This window comes from Meleagris gallopavo, chromosome 3 (assembly GCF_905368555.1).
Source record: "Meleagris gallopavo chromosome 3, MGAL_WU_HG_1.1, whole genome shotgun sequence".
Lineage (NCBI taxonomy): Eukaryota > Metazoa > Chordata > Aves > Galliformes > Phasianidae > Meleagris > Meleagris gallopavo.
The window spans coordinates 68,992,509-69,015,136 of NC_139406.1; the positions used below are offsets into that span (position 1 = coordinate 68,992,509).

The window sequence follows — 22,628 nt, forward strand, 5'->3', positions numbered from 1 at the left end:
GGAGTGAGCAGATTACAGATATTTCTGAGTCATTGGGCTTTTCTCGAATATCAGAAATTCCTTAAGAGAATGAATCCATATTTTTTCCCTCCAAACACAGGGATTGATTCTGTGTGGAATTTAGGCTATGGGCCTAAATAACCAAAAATTCACCGAGAATGCAAGAGACAACATGATCTGCTTTGTCAAAGTTTCTAGATGCTGAAAGGGAAAACACTGAAAGAAGTCAAACAGAGAAATGATGATCTAGCCAAAGCCATAAATTACTCACTTCTAGTTTCTGTAACTCAGCTATCTATCACTGCCAAACCAAGGAGACTGGAAAAGTCCAAACAGAACACAAAAGGATTCACTCAGTACAAATTAATTTTCGCCCACATGAATAAGACTGTGACTTCTTAACCAGGACATGTCTGGGAGATCATCTAGCATCATTTCCAGGTACAGTACATTGCTAGGCCTCTTCTATAATATGTTTTTATTGTTCATTTTTATTTTTATTTTTATTTTTATTGTTTCACATTTTTTCAACTGCTCTTGAAGACAAGGGAGCACAAAACTATATCCAACTGTTAACCAACTGTTAACCAAAACCACCTGTCACAAACTTATTCTTGATAGCATATGAACACAGAAATTAGCACTCCAAATATTTTTATAGATATATTAAAAGAATATTCATTGTTTTTATGCAGTGATCTTTGTAGTTGAGAATGCATTTTGATACAAGACACTTGTAAACAAAGTAAGAATGCATTTTATTTTGCACCTCAATCGTTCTAAATGTAAATAAGTTCTTTCTAAGCATATTTCTTTGTTTTGTATTATTCACATTGGCCAAGGAAATCCTCTAATGAAATGCTCTAAAAGCAAAAAAATCCCAACCTCAAAGACTAGTTATTGTAATTTAACAACTGAGGAGACAAGGACTCTGAGACAGATTGAAACAAACTAGCTAACTGAATACATGTACTGAAATAACAAGTTGTTTGTAAATCATGAAATAGCTTTCAGAAGTAAGAAGTAACATCAAAACTAGCTGCAGGTCAAGGGACATGATTCTCCCTCTCTGCTCTGCTTTCATGAGATCCCATCTGGAGTACTGCATTCAGCTCCAGGGCCCTCAGCATAAGGACACAGTCCTGCTGCAGTGAATGCAGAGGAGGGCCACAAAGATGATCATCTTTGTGGCATCTCTTCTATGAAGAAAGGCTGGAGAAGCTATGTTCAGCCTGGAGAAGGGAAGGCTTTGGGGTGACCTTGTACTAACCTTCTGGTACTTAAAGGAAACCTGCAGAAAAGATCAGGAGGGACTTTTTTTTTTTAATCAGGGAGGATAACTATATTATAAGGGGTATTGGCTTTAATATAAAAGAGGGCAAATTAGATACTAAGAAGAAAGTATTCAGTGTGAAGGTGATAAGGCAATGGAACAGGTTGCCCAGAGGAGTTGTGGACACCCCATCCATGGACAGTTGGATGGGGCTTTGGGCAACCACTGTAGGACTGAGCAAAAGATTTCCCTGCCCATGGCAAGGAAGTGGAACCAGATGATCTTTGAAGGTCTATTCCAACCCAATGCATTCTGTGATGCTACAATTCTATGAACCGAGATAGAGAGGTCTACACAAATCACTAGAAAAGAGCAAGACATACAGACCAGGGCATAACCAAATTCAGCTTTTAAAATTATATATGTATTTAATACAGGCTTCTTATAAATCAGTATTTCAGGTTGCTTATTAAGTGAATGAAGCTCTGATAAGCTGATAACTTATGAAAATAAGGGAAGACGTGATGTAAGGAACTGTTTAGAGGAATTATTTTGGATTCAAGGCACTGAACAGCTAAGACACTAATATATGCTGTTTGATCTCAGTTTAATGCTTGTGTTCTGTGAAACTGTGCTAGCAACAAGAACAAAAAATATATCTTGGTACCAGATCTGGCTTTGAGAGCCATGCTGCGAGGCTAAGCAAGTCTTCTTGTCTATAGAAGTGGGAATGTTTAGAAAAAAGACTGCAGAGGTTTCCACTGTAGTCTGGGGGTAAACACATCTATTCTTGAAATGATCCAGCACTGATATTGACAGAAATGACCAAAGGGGAAAACAGACCATGGAGAGTCTCACATCCAGCAAAGATCAGCCAACAACATCAGCTGAGATAAAACAGATATAAAAATGATGGATATTTGATTGTCTTTGTGTTCTTACTCAGATAGTAGAATTAGATCATAAAAGAATTGAAGGACTTTCTAACAGTGAATATGCAATAATGTAAATTAAATATGATTACAGATAAGTTAGGAGTTTACAACTTAGAGCACTAAATGTCTGCAAAGGCTCTATCATGGTAAAATTGAGAAAAAAACACTGCTAGGGAGAAGGGGAAAACACTGACCTCTTTTGTCAATTACATTGTATGACCTAATAATACAGTCTGTTTTCTTTGGGATGTGTTTTAAATCATTACTTTAAACTGTTCCTGCCCTATTTCAATTTATAGACTGGGATAGGCAGTATGATCAAGTTTAATATTATATAGCAAACCAGTTCTTGATTTCATATACTTAATATTACAAGCTAATGTGCTGCTTCTTGTGTTATTTTTCCTAATCCCCATTACTCAGTGCTCAAGTTAAGTGGTGAAATCCTGATTCTACAATGATCAATAGAATTTTTTCTCATTACTTATAATTGGGCCAAGAATTTACTCCAAGGCAAAGAAGACCACACTTCACTGATTTCTTATAAAAAGGAAGAAAATACAGAATTTTATCTATTATAATTTTCTTATATTTCAGTAGATTTTCAAACTGTGAGTAGTGCTTCACTGAACTGCTGAAAAAAACAAATGGATATCACTCAATTATTTAAGACTTCAACTTCTTAGCATTGCAGTACTTTGCACAAGAAACAACTAAGAACAAATGAGATTATCTTCTTTTAATCTGTACTAAACTTTTGTTTTATTGATCCTTAACCCTTGAATAGGCAATAAATAGAAAAGTAAATGAATAACTAAAATATAAATACTTCTTATAATATAAAGCCTTAGCTGTAAATCAAAATTTAGCAAATATTTCCAAGACTGGTCAATATCTTGCTTGGAAAAGCTTACGTTGCAAGTCATTACAATGGTTTCCCAGAATCTTTACTTAAATTAGTTGAAAGACTACCATTTTATTCACCAAGAAATTGTAATTAATCTTTGTGCTTGAAGTGTTTCTGCAGTTATTCCCTTTGGTTCCATTAGGAGGTAGTGCCAATTAAAATGTAATGTTAATACTCCAACACTTGCTGGTGGTACAAAATTGAAGATATGCCTCCATGTAATTTTAGATTTCTCCTTGCATTGAGATTTTGCAAATATTTTTTGTCAATAACGCTTTTTTTGCAATTCTCTTGCCAATGAAATTTTTTTCATTGGTTCACTTGAACATTAAATCTCTGAAAATAGACAAGTTTAAAAATTGAATACATTTTGTATTCTACTGTTCCATTAGTGCTTTTTGTTAAGTGATTTCTGTTGTAGTAAAATAATAAGTGAAAAATTAATTGGGTCCCAGAATTCTCTTACTGTAATATGTAAATGCTGTGAAGAAAGTGTGGATGTTAATGGTTCATCATGAGAAAAGAAGAAAACAGTTAGTCCTTTAGTAAAGCGTTCTAGGCCAGAGCATGACCCTTGAGAAGGATGATGATTTCTCCTGAAACCTGATACAGGGAAAGGAGAAAGGAGAGGATATGCCTTGCACAGTTAGAGGAGGTAGATTTTCTCCTTCCTACAGTCCTCCCTCATGAGCCCCTCATGAACAGCAGCCACATATCCTTGTCTGCTGTCCCTGGCCCCTTCTCCTCACCCGAAGATATCAGTAAAAAATCAGACTCCTGACCAAATCTCACTACTTACTCCCTTTAAGGGCTGTAGCCTAAAAGAAATGATGGATCAAATGGTACTGGAACATGGATTGTTGAAACAACCACATTTCAGTGGATTCATAGCATCACAGAATGGCTGAGGTTGGAAGGGATCTACAGAGGTTTTGGGAGGTTTTCTGAAAAAATGCTCAGTCCCTGTTTTCAAGGAGAGGGGGAAAGTAAGTGATGAAAAGGATTTTGGAATTCTATTCCTTTGTAATCTTCACAATTCAGTTGCTACATAAAATCACAGAAGGGCTGACACTGACAGCAGTTATGGAGACCCAACTCCGTCCCTTGCTCAAAAAAGAATCAGATAAAACTGGCTGCCCAGGGCTCAGTCCAGTCAGGTTTCGAGCAGTCCTTGAGGCTCCACAGATTCTCTGTAAGGCTTTAAAACAGGAAGGAATTTTTCTATGTTCAGATTGAATTGAACTTGAGTTTAAACAAGGCATTCTGTCTTGTTTTTATCTCAGGGAAAATAAAAGTTCAAGCTGATGTCTCAGGACATCTGTTAAATCTACCCCTTTGCCCTGGGCTGTACTGTGATCTACATCATCTAAACATGTGGTGAGGAGATGGTCAAACAGCAGGTACCATTGTGTCACTCAAAAAATATCTTGAGGTGAAATAATAATACGTGTGTTACAGAGCAGGGTTTATTTAAGGCAAGATGGCATGGACACTGACATGTTAACAACATGCTAATATCACTTGCATTGAATGAAAGCATTGTGTGGTACACCATCAAGGGGCCCACAGTCAAAGACACCAGTGTCTGAGGGATGGCTGCCCTTCAGAAAAAATCTGAACTACATTTGTAATGGAACTGTTTGGCCCGAGAGGACAGACTGTATCTAATTAAAAGCAAAGCACATATGACAGACATGAGAGGAGCTCACTACCATCTGCTTTGATGCTGATCAAATCCTTTTACACCATATCATTTGCCAATGAAAACAAAGCCTTCTTGGAAAAAATAATACTCTTCCGTCTGACAAATCTGAAGCCCTGCTGAAGATACTGAGTCATGCATCCTTCTAAGGTCATACTTTGCAATAGGCCAGTACATGAATAATATGAGTGGTATTAGCCAGATAGTACAGACTGTTACTGTAACTGATTGTTCAAGTTGTTTATGAGTTTGAATAACATATAAATATATTACACTGTCACTCTTGTAAATAAATCCCTAATAATATATGGTTGTAAATCTTTATATCTTTCTATAGATTATATTTATATGTGTAACAATATGCGTATAGGTTAGTAAGTTCTGGATAATAACTGTTGTTATGACTGGGTTCTCATCTTTTAGAGGAACTGTGAGCAAGACAATTATTCTTAAAGGTGAGAGGGAGGGGTGGGATTTAACTGAACTATTCTAGGCTGTGAACATTATCAAAGGACTGGAGCACCTTTCCTATGAAGAAAGGTTAAGGGAGTCAGGCTTGTCTAGCTTGGAGAAGGCTTGTTGAGGCCATCCAGTACTTGAAGGGAGCTTATATGAAAGAGGAGGACACTGAAAGGTTTCAATAGCATTTGGAAAATATTTTACCATTAGCCAGTTAAAATACCCATATATCAAAGTACATAAATTAAGACTATTTGGTATTTCAGCATTCCCGTGCTTTTGTCCTTCTTGATATTCTACAGTTTGCATTGTGCCATAGAGCATCCATCCAATGGGCTTCATCTACTGTAATTCACTGAAGTCCCTGTTGAATATTCATTTCTTTTTTCCCTTCTTTTCAACATGGAATTCGACATCTGAATAAAGCTGTCCTCTCCCATCAGATTGTTCTTCCTAACATAATGACTTGAAAAGCATGGAGAAAGGAGTCTACTCTCTGCAGTCTTAACTTCTTCTCTGCGGTCTTAACTTCTTCTGACTTCCCACTCCTAATCTTTTGCAGCTGAGATGTCAAGTATTTTATCCTCTCAGATCCTCAAGTCTTTACTTCCATAGCTTCGTCTGCTAAACTTTCCCAGGCTGCAGCTGACAGACCAGACATCCACAGCATCACGTGATGAAAAACAGCTACACAAACAGTCTAGGACAGCTTTGAAAAAGTATCTTTTCAAATGTGGAGTCAGGTCTCGTATCATGTCTGCTTCTTTGTCTCTACATTCCCTCTGTCTCTTAGAATTTTTTATTAGATTACCAGTTATGATTAAAGTAGTCAGTGCTAAAATGCTTTAAAAAATAATCTTGTGTTTACCACATAACAAGAAACAGGATCAATTGTTGTTGTTGTTTTTCCTTTTGTGTTTAACAGCATATTCAATATAAATACAAATTCCGAAAGGGTTATTGAATGGCATCTATACTGTTATATATGTAAGAAACTGCTGCCTAAACTGATGTCAAGCGGTAATAACAGCCTAATTGCCTTTACTTGTTTGGCACTTCAGAAATGTTTTTACAGTGGTTCATAGCAAATGAAGAACTGGAAAACAATTTTCTGCAAGTTGTGAAAAAATTACTGTAAAATAGTAAAACACAGCCTGTTGAGGCCTTCCTAAAATTGTTTCGCTATTCTACCATCTGTAACAGTAACATTTGAGAAGACATTTCTCTGAGCTGTAAATGTTCTTCCTCTGATGGACAAGCTTCTTTCTCGTACACTTAACATTTCAACAAACACTCTAGCATATGGCAGTGGTTAAAGATGCTATTCTTGAAGGAATGAGTTAACTTTTCCAACATGAATACTAAAAACATTATAGATTATACTGGAATCATTAATTTGTTTCTTAAAGAGTTAGCACTGAAGTAGAAAGTATCAATGCATATCTTCCATGAAGCAAAATTCTTTGTCAAAGAGACGTAACTGGTCTCTCTAATTTGCTTGTTTGACATATCTTGTTCTTGGATTTGTGAATAGAGGATTTTGTTACATTTAAGGATTTTGTTACATTTAAGGATTTTGTTAAAATTAACGTAAATTTAAAAGAAGCATAAAGAAAAAGTTAACAGCAGTTACACAAATGGTTGATGCATGACTGAAGTAATTTTGTTGCCAAGTAACTATCAGCATGTACAGCCAAACACAAGTTAAACACATCTCAAAAACAACAGAATAAAGAAGCAGTGTGGCTCTGCCCTCCTCCTTTGAGAGATAAAACTTTCTGTGCAACCACTGGACCCTCAGAAACTTTTTAAAAACTGCATAAAATGATCAGAAGTTGTTAATGTATATAATAAATAATATAATAAATGTAAGTACATTTATTGATAGGATATTCATCAAAACTCTTTTTTTCTTCTTTCTACAGAAGGCTGGAAAAGCACAGAACACAGGGAGAAATTGGAAACGTATGTTGTAAACATCTGCACTAATGGATCTTTTCTGGTGTCCTTAAACAATGGGGTTTCTTTCATAAAGCAGTAACCCTAGTGGTACTTTCAAGAGACTTCAAGCAGAAGACAGGATTGTCAGATACCACATATTGCTACATAAAATGGCTGAGAACTTTTTTCCACTAAAGGCAGGCACACAGGCAGCATCATACCACTTTGCACAACTTCCCCTATTTGTTTTTCTCCATTTTTCAGCCATTTTCTATGACCCAGGAGAGTTCTAACTAAAAAGGGGGAGAAAATGCTGGAGGATGAAACACAGGAAATGAGAGTGTCAGCTAATACTAATTGCATTCAGCGTAATTACAGAAGCTAAATGGAATCTCAAGATAAAAACTTGACACTGGTGAATTTTGGCATAGAAATTCTTGTCCTGATGGTAGCTTTCACCAGTTCAAGCACATTTTAAGCAATAACATTAATTTAAAGAACTACATACAAACTCCATACATTTTAAAATACCACTTAAGTCAATACTTAAAGCCAATACTTAAAATACATAGACTTAAACTAATATTTTTGGGTTTTAGCATTCTCTGTCCCCATGCCTTACTGCTAGCACAGACAATTTTAGGGCGTGTAATTTAAAGAATTCAGGAAAATGAGTAATTTTGGGACAAAATATTTGACAGTACTCCATATATATTTGATGAAAACATATTTTTTCCTTAAGATCCAATCATTTCTACCAAGATAGTTGATCTGCAAAATTCTAATGTTATTTGCTGATCTTTGGGGAATCCTTGACAAGTTGATTGCTTTTACTTTTGTATTTACCAGTAATATTACATGAAAAACAATTTCTATTTACTTCATTTCTCTAAAAACACACAAATTTTATCAAGTGTTACTATGATTGCCTTTTTGTCAAAGCAATGGCAAAAAAATAAGAGAAGGATGTCTGTAAATTTCATCTTCTCTTTAAGTTTATTGTTATTCAGCTTTACTCTGCCTATATCCACTGGAGAATATCAGATATTCTTAAGTTCATCGATTTTACTGAATACAGAAATTGTCTCTAATATTTCAATACACTTAAGTATACCTAACAGCTCAACAGTCAAGAAAAGCAGTCTTCTAGAAATTAATATTGTTTTTCATCTACTACAAAAATCCACAGAGTATCTCTAAGTGTTATCTTCTCTGCTTCAATTTTATGTTCAAATTAGAATTTAATTATTCAGAGGGCTTGCATTCTTCAACTCTATGGCTAAGCTTCCAATTTCAAGGCTTATTTAAACAAATTGAGCATCTGATCTTGAGACTGGCTCATGAGATATTCACTATTTTAATTTTGAAATTTGTACGGAGCACACATACCATTCAGATAGCAGTAAAATTTGCAACTACACAGTCATTGCAAATCTATGGATAAAGAGGAAGAAAGCAAAGGATATAATTTGATTAGCCTTCAACTTTATTAATTTTAACTCATTTGGGAACTATCCTGCAATAATTCTTCCACTCGAGGTCATAACTCTTCTTTAATTGTTTCCACCTGGTACAGTACTGTCATTAATCCCAGCTTCTCTTCCACCTCTCCTGTACCTGGCTCTCAGCTCATCTCTCCTGTCTTCCCAGACTTGCATTAAGGGGCAAGGCCAAGGAGGTTGATCTTTTCTGTTGTGTTAGAGCACAGAACTCCCAGCTTCACTTTCTCCATTGCTGGATGCTTTCCCTAAATTCATTCCTTATTTCAGTTTATACCTTTTAAAAATGAATTCTTGTTTTTCTGCTACAGCCTGATGTGCTGAGCTTTTACGTGTAATCTGCTCTCCCTCTCCCTGACGTCTGCAAAGAAAAGTAGAAAAATAAGAACAATCTCTGACTTATCCAATTTCTTCCCCTTACCTGCACCTTCCATGCTTCTCCCCATGCAAAATAAACAAACAGATTAAAAAAACCCCAACCAAATAAACAAACAAGAGAACAACACCAACAAAAAAAACACAACAATCTACCAGATAAACCAAAACACCAGAACACCAAAAACAAACAAACAAAAAAACAAAAAAGAACAACAACAAAACAACAAACCAAATGAAAAATAAATCCACAAAGCTAACTGCTTTAGTAGACCAAAATCTTCCTTAGAAAATTATTTTCTGAACCAGAAAGTTAAAGCCTACTAATGCAGGTATTCAAAGACACTCAGACTATAAAGTCAGGATTTTTATACTTAACTAAATCCTACTGCTTAGCATGAGAACCCAAGTTAAGCCTTGCCATACTACCAGATACTCTGAAATTATTTTAAGTGACTGCAGGACTCTTAAAAAAATTAATCTGGAGAAATTTTATCTTTTTCTTCTCTTCCCAACACTTTCCTTTTAAGAAAACAACAACCTAATTTTGGAGTCAGTCTCTAAACTTAAAACTTGTACACACTCTGATTCTGGTTTTTTCTTTCTAATATTTGTCTGTGTTTCCTCATTCCGGTGTGGATCATGAATGAAGTTTTAGCTGTGAGAACATAAAGGCAGTTTGCACACTAGTAAGCGTATAAGTGATAGAGTAAACATACAGTGTTAGGTCAATAAGCAGCTAACATTTTTTGAAGAAGATACAGTCTTTTCAATCAGAATAGCAAAGAGTGATAAGTAATGATGGTCAATATTATTTTTCCAGGAATACAGACTTGGCTAGACAGGAAATTTTGTGTTAGTGGGATAGCATTTCACTATTTATTGATTTATGTCTAAAATAAATGACAGATTTTCTATTGCTCTTGAGGTGGATGATATGAGATTGAAGTAGGTAGTTTAATATCCTGTTTAACGTCAAGTTAGAAAATTAGATTCTTTCTTAACCTTTGAGTTTTAGTCATAAAAGACTGAGGATTCAGGACCTCCTAGAATTTGAAGATGAAGCAAATGAAAAGGTCTGACATTCCCAGGGATGGAAAAATCCTTACATCTTCATGGGGAAAAAATAAAAAATAAAAAAAAAGTCCTGCTCACTGAGTTGTGAAGGTAGCTCAATAAGTTTGAATTCATGAGAGGCTATCAATAAATATGTTTTTGAAGTATGCTAAAGACAGTAAGAGCCCAAACAGTACTGCTAAAGAGATTAATCTGGAGCAATAATGCACTTAAAAAAAAACATATTATAGGGGAAATGGATCCCTTCAGAAAATCAAGAAAAACATTGGACTTCCTGTTTTAGGACAAATTCATATGTGCTTGTAGAAGAAAAAATTGCAACCCACTCATGTTGAATCATGTCACAGATTTACTAAACAAAGGTCCTACACTTCCTATTGCTGAAGCACATCTGGCACACAAAAAGTTCAAAATAAGAGATTATACTGTTGCACATTTCCAGAATGTTTGCACAGCAAAATCTGTCAGCAAGTTGTTTTAACACTGAATAATAAGGATTCTGTAATTACTCTTTAACACTGAATGCCTTCTGGATACAATATCCTAGATCATTCTCCTAAGATGGCATTGATGTTCATGAGCCCTAGCAAAGACATTCTATCAAAAGACTGCTCTTCAGTTCAGTTTGTTTAGTTCAGTTTGTTGCATATACTACATTTATCAGTTTAGAGCTAGAATATGAATGAAAATAGACAATGGCATATCTGCAGTAAATTTTTTATGTATTTTTGTGACAAAGACTTTATTTAGGTACTTCCTTTTTAAATGACTGATCTAACTGTAAATCTGAAATTTTATCTACAGTCAAAATAAAAACAAAACATAGACATACAGTATCTACTATATGTCTGAACATGGCTGTTTTCCCAACAGAGTCATTCTTACCACCTCCTACTTATGAGTTATGCTTTTTTATCTCTTCATAACATGCAGCATTTATTTACCTTTACATTTTGAGGCATTACAGTTTCTGCTGACATGAGCATTTTCCCAATTTAGAACATTACTGCAGCCGTCTGCTAGATGTTTAAGCCATGTGTCTATTTACTTTTTAATTTCTTTCTCAAACTTTCTAACTGTGAGAGGGCTGGGAAAGTGGAGTCATGGTGAATGAGAGCTTGCTTTAAAAAAAAAAAAAGTACAAATGTAGACACTTGAAGTAACACTGAAATATTCACAGCCTCCTACCTTGAAAACAAACATTTCCCTGCGAAGAATAGCCAAAGTGTTGAAGTTCCCATCACAGATGTTAGGTTTGGCCCCAGGATAGGAAGGTTTGTCACCAGTGGGTGGCCGGGGAGGCTTAGGTTGTCTGTCATTTTTCCGTGGGTCTGCTGGAGGGATCGAACGATGAGGTGGCACTGTTGGCAGAGGTCTTGTTGGTGGTGGGATCCTGTCAGGTGGACCTTTAAAAATGGCAGCAAGATGTAATTTATTTGCCGATCAGTGACATTTCAAGAAGGAATAGAAAAAACAAACAAACAAACAAACAAAGAAACAAAGCAGTGTAAAACCTCCAGTGCAGTGGAAGGGAAATAAAAAAAGTGACCTGCCACTCCCATGCTGTTGAAGGGTATAATGAAGGTGTGCTACAGAACTAAGGCAATAATGAAGAAAATAATTATTTTTCACTATTCAGTATCATCCTTCCAAAAATCTGCAAAGGATGCACATTCCACTATCATTTCAGATGAGAAGTAATTCATTGCATGTACCAACTGAATAAGAATTTTTAAGATCAAATCACTGACTATTTCATAAAATAATGAACCCTTTCCTAATCAAAACATCGTCAACCAATGTTTTCAATCCATCTTTTTTCTTCTACCTATCAATTCACATATTCCTGTAAATGCCTGTATAATTACTGCTGACCCAATTTGTAGGCATATTAGTATCTTTTTCAGGATATATTCCTAGCTTTCCACAATACTCCTCACTATGTCTAAATGTTCTTGAAACTGGAATTCAAATCATAGGCATCCACATAAACAAAGACTCTAATTCACAAATTTTCCTCAAAGTTAAATTAATTATGTCTAATTTTAAATTTCCATTTGTCAGTGATTTTAACAAAGCTAGACACCTAGTAATTAAAAGAATTTCTGAAGATAAATTGAAAAGGAACAACTAAAATGAAAACCTAATTGTATAACATTTTAAAAACCTTTTTCTAGCACGCACATTTTTGTTCATAATATACAGGAATTGATGGCAAATAACTATACCACTCATAATTTCTCTATTCAAAAGTCAAATGGCCTTCTTAGGCAGATGCTTTTTATAATTCTAACGGCATAATGCTTTACTTTCATTTCAGTTTATCTTTCCCTTTCAACATTTACTCATGTTTTCTATGTATAAAGAGATAGGAAGTTCCCATTGGAACAGTGATATTTCTGGAAACAAGATGAATGTGCTAATTTGGCTCATTCTATTTTGCTCTGTCTTCAAATCATTTAAATACACAGTCAATTTTGATTTCAAAATATAAACATAATTTGCATGACTATGTTCAGAAAGACATTTGAACAATAAGAGAACCCTAAAACTGCATAAATGTCCTTTGAATTTCTGATATTTATTCACAATAAGCAAAGTTTTTTTTGAGAAAAATATTGACTATATAAGGAAATGGTAAACTCCCTGACTGGTTGTCATCCAATTTAATAGCATTCATTTCATTCACAGTTTTAAAGTTTGCAGCATTTATAATTTACGGTGAATAATGGTGTTTGGAGGAAAATTGCAGATCAAAGTAATTATTTTAATAGGCGTGACATTTTTATTGTGGCATATGATTCCCACTAATCTTTTCATTTTAAAGGGAGCAAAGGAATCAGTGTGCAGTAGCAAATGTTGGAAAGATTGTAACCCCAAATCAAAGTTTTCATATGCTATTTGCTAGCAATGTCAGATATTACTTCCTAGGGGTAACACACTTCTCCTAGTGTATAGCCCATAGCTGTTAGAGCTTAGTGGTTAGTTTTTGGCAAAGTATTGTTGTCTAGCCTTTAAGTCTAGACCACCAACTGAGGTCATGAGAAAAAAACCTTCCCTTTAGCTAATCACATGGGAAAAAACAACAAAAAACTTGGTAAGCCAATCATTTTGAAACTACTATTTAAGCTTTATGAAAACATATATCAGTGCTTGCTAATATGATTTTTAAAAAGCTTGTTAGTATAAAACATAACATAGTGGTAGGAAAGTTCTAATTAGCAGTACTATTATTCTCTACCAACATAGGTGTCCTTTGTAGCAGTACAGATGAGCAAGGAATGGACCTAATAATATTCAGTTTCGCTTCTGAAAATAACTGAAAATAACCATGAGCACAAAACTAAATCTGATACAAAATGAATTGGAGAATATTAAATAAGGTAGGTCCAAATTATACATACTGGATGCATGGCATAAATAGACTATACAGATATCTCAATATACATAGAGACAGAATAGTTTTTTCATTGTAGGAAAACGTATATTAAAACAAACAAATCAAACAACAACAACAAAAAACCTCCAACTGTTTAATAAATGTCTACAGAATCAGTCTTTAAAATCAGGAAAAAAGTTATGGCTTTGGAAATGTCAGAAACAATAATACAGGTATTAATTTTAGATTCAGCCCATAGGCAGAATAATGGTATTGTTTTGGCTTGGTTTCATTTACAATTTTCAGTTACTTTGCCTTCTCAAGTTCATGCAGAATTCATTTCTATACTTATTACAAGGAAGGGTTTTTTTGGACCTCAAAATTGATCTATTAAGGGAACTGTTTAATTATTGATTATATTTATATTATCAATTATAATTAATGATTGTTCCCAATCATTTGATAACTAAGAATTAGTCAATTCATACTACTATATTAGTTTTGAGTACTACGGAAATAAGCTCACTATGGTAGAAACTTGCATGCCTTAATATTTTAAAAGATCAGAATCCTTTAGCAGATATTTTCCTTATGGTCTTTTAGAACTTTTAAGATTACTATTCCAACTGAGTGCAAATTTGAATGCAAATTGTGAACAATTAGAAACCAAGTAAAAGAGCTTCACCATAATCTTTGACCATCACAGAAAGAAGACTTTGGGACAGCAACTGGCAGAGGCTGCCCCAACAATTTTTCTTTTTAGAGATGATGTGAACAGCAGATTCTCAAACATTCTTAAGTGAAAATGTTCAAGTTTCCTAATTAAAATAGACATACCATATATCTTCTGGATGCCCTGTAAATCATCATTAGGTAGTCTGAAGTTGTCAGTTTCCATATACTGATAAAATGGAGCCATAATTGCTGTGGGATCATTAGAGTGCTCCAAGCCCAGAGCATGTCCCAGTTCGTGCACAGCAACTAGAAACAGATCATTTCCTATGGAGAGAAGAAAGGGAAACAGTCTTTGAATCTGTGAGTATAGTAAAAGAAACAACACAAGTGGAGCACTCTTCACTTGAAAGACATTTTCATTGAATTTGATTTTACTCATTGATACCTAACAAATCATGAAGGTAATTGTTAAAAATTGTTAATTTTTATTGTTGTTACATATTATACATAATACGCTTATGGATATCATAAATGTGCTTATTTATTTAGCTAATGCACATAGTTAGGACAATGTTCAAGTGCCATAGCTGGCATCTAGTCTTGTGTACAACTTTAGACATAGGTTTATGGTGTAATTAGCCTAAGCGAAAATGTCTGCATCAAGATACAGTTCCAAAAGGTAAATATCCCTGCTGTGTGTAGTTAACTTTATAAACTGAGAACTAACTATGTGGGACGAACCCAACAGGGAACTTAGTCATTCAAATGCTTGCAGTCAGGCCCCTGCTGATTATTTGCACATGTTGTCCACTTCTGAATCACCATAATTGAAATCCCAATGTGGAAAATATGGATGTCTTTCTGTTCTTCTCAAAACAGAATATATATAGATCCAAACAATCAAATGTCAGACTCATGTTATAGACTCATCTCACACTTTAGTTTTTCCCTTCCAAAAATTTACATTTAATTTTTATTACAGACTATTGGAAAAATTAGAAATGTTAGAAGATTTACCGTAAACTCTGAAAAAAAAAAAAATAAAATAAAGTCAGTGCAACTGTTTCTATAAAAGTTTCAGAGTTAGACCTCTATGGTATTCATTTTTATTCATTATATCTTCAACATATCATTTTATGAGTCTTTTGTACAGATTCTGACTGTAGTCAATCTGTAACAGACTTTGGAAAAAAAAGTGTTTTCATCAGGAGAAAGACTGTGTTTACTTGGAGATTGTTCACATCCAAGGTATTGCTCATTTTCATCACTTAGGAATAGGAGGAATCATTCCTCAGAAGTGCGTTCCTGACCAACTGACGTAAAAATTTTTCTAGATAACCATCTTATGCTGAACTTTTAGAAGGCTGGACATAAGTGAAAGGGGTCCTAACCACAGTAGGTAGTTTCTTGTTGAAATGCCATTATATGTGGTGAAAAATGAATAGGGAAGTAGCTTATTCTGTGGTCTAGTACAGAGCTGTATATTAGGATGAGAAAATATTCAACATTTACTGTTATTCTACATGCTGTACAATCTTTGGAGGTAGATAAGAATTCCAGTGCTAGCAGTGGAAGAACAAGAAATATTATAATATAATAATAATGGTAAACACTGGATTTAGGAAATCTCTCTCTATATATCAATTTATAGAACCTTGAAGTTATAGTTGACAGCATTTCAATTTTTCAAGTGTTTTCTCTTGCTGACATGAAGAAATAAACTTTCTCCCAGGTACATACGAATGGAGAAACACTTGGCAGTTGATATCTTCATGATATATGGAGACATGCTGATGTTTGTAAAATACACATTTGATTGAAAGCATGGAAATAGTCATAGCTAAAACTCTGCTCTTAGTTGACAGTCTTTTCATGTCTTTCTGATTCTTAATCCAGAAATATGAAAACTAAATGCTTATGCTCTTTTATCAGTATAACTATGTAGAAAAAAATCACATCTTTCAAAAATTAATCTGACATAATATGCATTCAGAAATGAGAAGAGTTTATCCTATCATTTATAATTATGTGGTTTTCAGATTAAATACTTTCTCAACTATCTATATATATTCGATGCAGCTCTTTATATAGCAAAGAAGATTTTTAGTGCACTGTTGTAATAGGCTTGAGGATCTTGACTGTCCCTGTCAGGAGTGTTTTTGATACCTGAATTTGCCCTTCTATATCCAGTCAAAACTGATCTTGACATCATCTCATATGAATAATCCACAGCTTCTGTAGTTAACCTCAGCATTATAAGTGACACACAGGAGCAACTCTGTAAAAGTATTAATTTACTCACAATGGAATAATTAAAATTCCATAATCACAATAACTTTATGAAAAGACATGAAAGAAGAAGATGTTACTGTGCCATAACCATTATATTATGACAAGGCTCACAATTCTTTTCTGAATTTTATGAAAGTTAGAGTTTCAGCACAAGTTTATTAGAATGAATAATTCGTCTGGCATTAAATTGTATATGTAAGATTGAACTTCCTTTTGTTCATCATGTGTGGCGAAAAGCTAATTTCTCCTTGACCTTGGTTTCTCTCATTATAATTAAGAATATTAACTGGTCTTTGTATTAATAATTAAACTAATAAGTTGCACACGTTACTTATTGAACTATTATCACATGATTTCATGATATTTGATTCTACCACAAGGTTACACTGGTCAATATCAATAAATTAAAGAGTGTTTTACACGTAGTATTCAAGTCTACTGTTCAACATGAGGGACTGGGAGGTGAACTTGTAACAATTTCTAAAATTTCACAAAACCATACTTAATAAAATAGCCTTGGAAGCATCTACGTCTTCACTCTAATTGTGCCATTTATGCAATGTATGAACAACCAATAGATTCTTTGGTTCTTAGTCAACAGTGTGTCCTTATAGAGACCTCCAGGAATTCCTATATCTTGTTTCATGCTGACCCTGAGGTCCCTTGAATCATATAACGAAAAGGAAATAAATAAAACACACAGTGATTCTACCGGCATATATTCTTTCCAGGATGATATGTAATGTTTGTACAATGTTTGTACCTCCAAATTACTTCTAAATAATAATGGGACTGTCAGAAAACAGGTGTTACACAAAGGGTGGCCATTTATCTTTCTTCCTGCGTCTTTTGGGTGGGGTGATTAAGCAAGAATAAAATAATAAATTTTCAGCATCTGCTTGGCCCTCCTCCCCTCCCCAGTTTAGTTATAGGCTGAATCCAAAACGGAAAAAAGGACTGTGATAATTTCCAACTTCTGCAATGCAACATGTAGACATCAGGGGAGCTATAAAACAAGGTAAACCAGAGGCAGAGCAGCCCTTGGAGGAAGCGCATAAGGAGAAAAGGAAGAAGGTCACAGGAAAAAGCTGGGAGAACAATATTCTTGCCTGGGGTGACAGAGTAATTTAACAAGGAACATATTTTCTACTTATAGTCAAATAGACCCATTATTCATAATAATTTCTATCAAGAGTCATGATTGTCTCCAGGGCATCCTGAGTTTAAACTGACCCAAATAACTCAGTGCAGTTGAAACTGAAGTTTAAACCAGTTCAAGATGTGCTGCATGAGACCACTGCAGGTAAGACTCACTACTGCCATAATTTCTACCCTTTGTCTCTTGTATATAATCAGATTTCTACAGTTCAGCAATAATTACTCAGAACCCCTTTGATTTTGAAAGCAGACTTGCCTTGAGCACCACAGTGTTACTATTACCACTGAGAGGACTCCTTCTTTCTCTTCAGACTGCATAGAAGAGTACTAGTGACTTCAAGGTAGATAAAATACATAGCTCCTTGGTCAGTGTTCAGAGAAAGATGAACTGAATATTCATATCAACTCTGGCTAACTTTGTTACCATATTGGCATTGGGTACCTTTTTTAAACATTTCCAGTCTTTGCCATTGAATGAGAGAATCACAAATGATTCTGTATATCATTATCCAAGTAAAAAACATATATTCCAGTCTACTTGTTAAAATGAAGCACTGTCTCAAAAACTTAAAAAAGTCATGAGTAACAGTTAAACTACATGCAGCCATGATGGCTTTAAATAAAAACTGCCACTTCGGAATATACAGTGGTGAATATTCATTGTGATAGTCTCAGTTACATCTTGTTATGTTTATCTACAAGGTAGAAGAAAAATATTTCAAAATATATTTCATAAGTATGAAATGTCTGCATCTCTGTTCTTATGTTATTAGTATAGGGATTTAGAATAGACAGGGTATAGGTTCAAACAGATTGTGATTGTTTTTCTTATTCTATCTCAGATTTGATTTCAGAAAGAAAAAAATACTGTGTGTAAGGAACTAAGGCAAAATGATTATTTTTATACTGACACTTTTCTCTGAGGCTATAAACTATTTTAGGCACTAAATCTGCCTGACTTTACAATCACTGCCCAAACTCGAGAATATAAATATGTATTAATATATCAAATATTCAACAGCCAACACTGTGGAGCATGGTGTACAGAGAAACCTTTTTCTGTAGCTAATACACCATTTTTCATGTCTACAGAGAAAATAAAACCAATATGTTTGTCCACAGCAAGCTATAAATAAATGGAAGTTCTGGAGACATTATTTCCTATTTTAATTAGTATATGAGCTTAATTTAGAAAAGTAATGCCTTAATGGCTTAGCAGCCCTTAGATTCATCTCTTGGCCACCTTTTTTTTGATGTAACACTAAATGACATCCTAGGGTTTGTCACTTGGTTCTTCTTGGCATGTGACAGTAACCGCTACAACATATTGCGAGCTCAAAGGCTCTCATGGCTTAAATGCCATGTAACCTAAATTCTGAAGACTTCTATATCCAGAGAAATACATAAAGAATCTAAAAACTGAATTTCAAATGAAAAACAAATTGGAAAACTACCGAAATATTTTATACACTATTTTGGTTATTTTTACAAAGATTATTCTACTTCATTTTTCACATGATTCAGATAGAAGATTTCAGATTAAATCCATATGAATATGAAATGTTCATCTGTACTTCTGTTATGAATCTATTAAGAACAAGGCAGTACCCCAAAATCAACTTTGTAGTTCATCAGAAAATATTACGTGTTGCCCATGAACTTGTCTGAAATATGTACACTTTGCATTTCCAATAATCTCTTCATTCATACCATTGTCTCACTAAACAAAAGTTACTAATCCAAACTTGCTGAGAAGCTGCAAAATTTTGAAAAAGATCCTTACTATGCATACAAAAAAAATTGAAGTTGTATATCTTTGTTATTATTTCCAGACAGTACAGAATTTTGAATGTGATATTTCAACATTCAGTGATAAAAGATTATTTTTATTTATCTTAATGCAATACAGCATATACATTATGTATGTACTTACATAAACATAGTATATGCATGCTATATAGAGAGTATACATGATCCTAAGTATAAATCATAGGCATACTCTTACCCAAATAAAGGTGCCACGTTTCCCAGCCTAAAAAATCATATGCCGTTGCATGATGTTATCTCAAACTTTTGTCGGACATTGAAATTCAGTAGTTTTATGGTTGTATGGGGAAGAATTTTTTTCTGAAATGGAAGAGCTGAGATGATGTAGTGTCTTTGAGAAAATAAAAGTTTTTTTTTTTTTAAATACATATTATATAGTGTATTCAACTTCTATATGGATTTAATGTACTTATTTTGTGCACACAATGTATTTTCAACAACTGTTTTTAGTCATTTTTCCACTGTGATAAAAATGAGTGATATACAAACGCATTACTTTTACTTTGTTATTATTTTATATAATATATATCACAAAGTATTTGAAAATTGATTTACTGATGCAAGTAATTTAGAAACAAGCAGTTCATTATACACAAAGAATTCTTAGGGTATAATTTAGTATACTTACACCCATGTGTATATTTCTTTTAAAAATATTCTATTTTAAACAGACCAATACATTATTGTGAAATTTAAATGTTTGTTTGTAGTTTGGTAAGGGAATATCTCTATAGGCAGGACTGTCTTAGTGACTCAGTCAATGATCATTGCTGAGATTTGCTAAGGACATGTGAGTTGTGTATGCCCTTTCAGCCAGTACTGTACTGGTTCTGCATATTGTGGGTATAATATAGTCAGGACTCTGATCAATAACATCTCTGAATGGAACCCACATATAGGTCAGCCTCTGCTTTAGAAGGCAGGACATGCAGGAGGTCAGAATTTCTGCTTTATTACTTATACTCTCTCGGTTGCTCTGAAAGTAATGTCCTCTATTTATTTTCATGGAAATTCTGACAGATACAAAAAACAAAAATATACTACTTGATAGAGCAAATTCTCAGCTGCAAAACAGTTTTTCAACAGTCACCACCATTAACTACGTATTTTCACCATCCACGAACAAGAGGCTGCAAACTGTGCTTGTAAAAAACTATACCAGCACAGGTGACTCACTGTTGCTGTTGCCACTGCTGAAACACAGCACCCACCACCTCACTGTGTTAACAACCACTGTTTGTTTTTCATAAATCTTCAGAAAGCATTGATAAAATCAATGGATGTCATTTTTTCCACATGGAGGAATTCAGTGACACACCTTTGTTTTATATGCACTTTCATGTCAGATGCCATTTGGTCAGACTGCCCCTCTGCTGTCATCGGTCATATGGCAATAAAATATCATGGAATATGGTTCAACCTCTACTGCCAAACTACCAACATCCACTTCTGACATCATGGGCCAACATAAAATAGGAAGCACTACTTTCAGAGCATCCCCCATACATATTTACATTTTGCAATTGTCTAGTAAATAGCTTGAAATGGGTAGAATTACTTCACAACTTCACAAAACATTTTGAATCATGAATCAATACCAATTTCTCCAAAAATGGAAAAATCAAGCAGCTGGGAATTATCCTTGGGGAGGTAAGAAAGGCACAAGAGTATAGTGTTCCCCAGAAAAGTGTCATATATGTGTGCTTTTTCTGCAAATATGAAATTTAGGGCTTTATTTCACACTTTGAGGAAACTCTGCTGTGACAGCGAGCCTAAAATACTAATAACATCTACACTTATGCTGAATCTGTATCTCCTGGGATTAATTTCCATCTGTCTCCTGCAGCTAGTTTCTTCAGCATGCAGGTACACTACTGCATTTTTATACTTTTGTCAGATGACATTTGCATTCAGACAGTAATGAAGCAATACCAGTTACCAGACTGAAGTTCTATTTTGCCTGTGCTCATTAGTACCTTTAGATACTAATTTTTTAAAATAACCACATTTTAATTATATTGGAATTTTGCAAGTTAAAAATATTTATAAACCAATTTCATTCATCAAGGTCACACCAGTGAAAGTGTTTTAAACGACAATGGTTATTTTTGTAAGAGTACAAAAATGATGAGGTTGCTAAACAACTTTTACTCTATTTTCCCAGTTGTATCAATGCTGCTAATACTGTAGCAATCTTATTTATTAATGATCTTTCCTGTCTTCTCTTTTTCTGTTTTTGTTGTTGTTGTTGTTGTTGTTGTTGTTGCTGTGGGAACAGAAAACTAACTCCTTTCTGAAGGCTATGAGAACTTATGCTAGGACCAAAGATTTGGGTAGGCAAGATATGTACAAGAGCATGTATCACATTTTTCAACTTCTTCCATTGTCCTGTCCTTGAGGGTCATTCACGTGAAGGAAATGAACAACTTTCTATAGCTGGTTAGTACAGGATAAAATCCACCCACTGATGATAAAAATAAAAGGGATTTAATTGTGATTGAGTCCCTGTTAAAATGAAATCCTTGCCTTTAACAACAACAAATGTAGATTTTGACTTTAAGCCTCCCAGCTAAAATGATGCCATGTTAACACAGTGTCTGCTTTTGTATTGAAGAGATACTCTTTTTTTCTCCATTTCCCCTAATGTCCTGTGTATCCTACTAAAAAGAAAAATACATGTAATTACTAGGAGGAAGGTCAAAGTCATGCTGTCAATATTCACAATAGATGTAACTTGCCATGGGGCAGAAATCTGCAAGGATCCTACAGATCATTGAAATCAGCAGAATAGGAGGATGTAGAATTTAATTTATATATAAAGGTTGTGTTGGCTCTCTGCAGAGATAATTTTTTACCCAGTTTCAGTTAAGCTACTGAGAGCAATTATATTATTCTCTAATTTAATTCACACTAAAGCAATCAAAAACAGGTTATTATCCTACCCAGCCTAACACATCTATATGACCTTTAGACTTCTTTAAAGATGAAGTTACATAGCATTGCATATTTATTTTGGAATTTTATGTGAATAGTTCATTGTTATTTTATTGTTTACGCATATGCATTAAAAAAAAATCATGATAGGATTGTCTATTTTTTTTTTTTCTTGGTCAGATGATGACAGAACTG

General features: G+C 34.3%; 1 protein-coding gene across 1 annotated transcript in view; it reads right to left on the reverse strand.

Moving 5' to 3' along the window:
• MMP16 (matrix metallopeptidase 16) overlaps window positions 1-14,676 on the reverse strand; it is a 47,775-nt gene extending 33,099 nt beyond the window's left edge. The window contains exons 1-2 of the mRNA XM_019614366.3: window positions 14,385-14,676; window positions 11,357-11,574 (exon numbers count right to left, since the gene is read on the reverse strand). Coding sequence (XP_019469911.2) covers window positions 11,357-11,574; window positions 14,385-14,661 — 495 coding nt within the window. The 5' untranslated portion in view covers window positions 14,662-14,676. The remainder of the gene's footprint in view (window positions 1-11,356; window positions 11,575-14,384) is intronic.
• Between the last annotated feature and the right edge of the window lie 7,952 nt (window positions 14,677-22,628).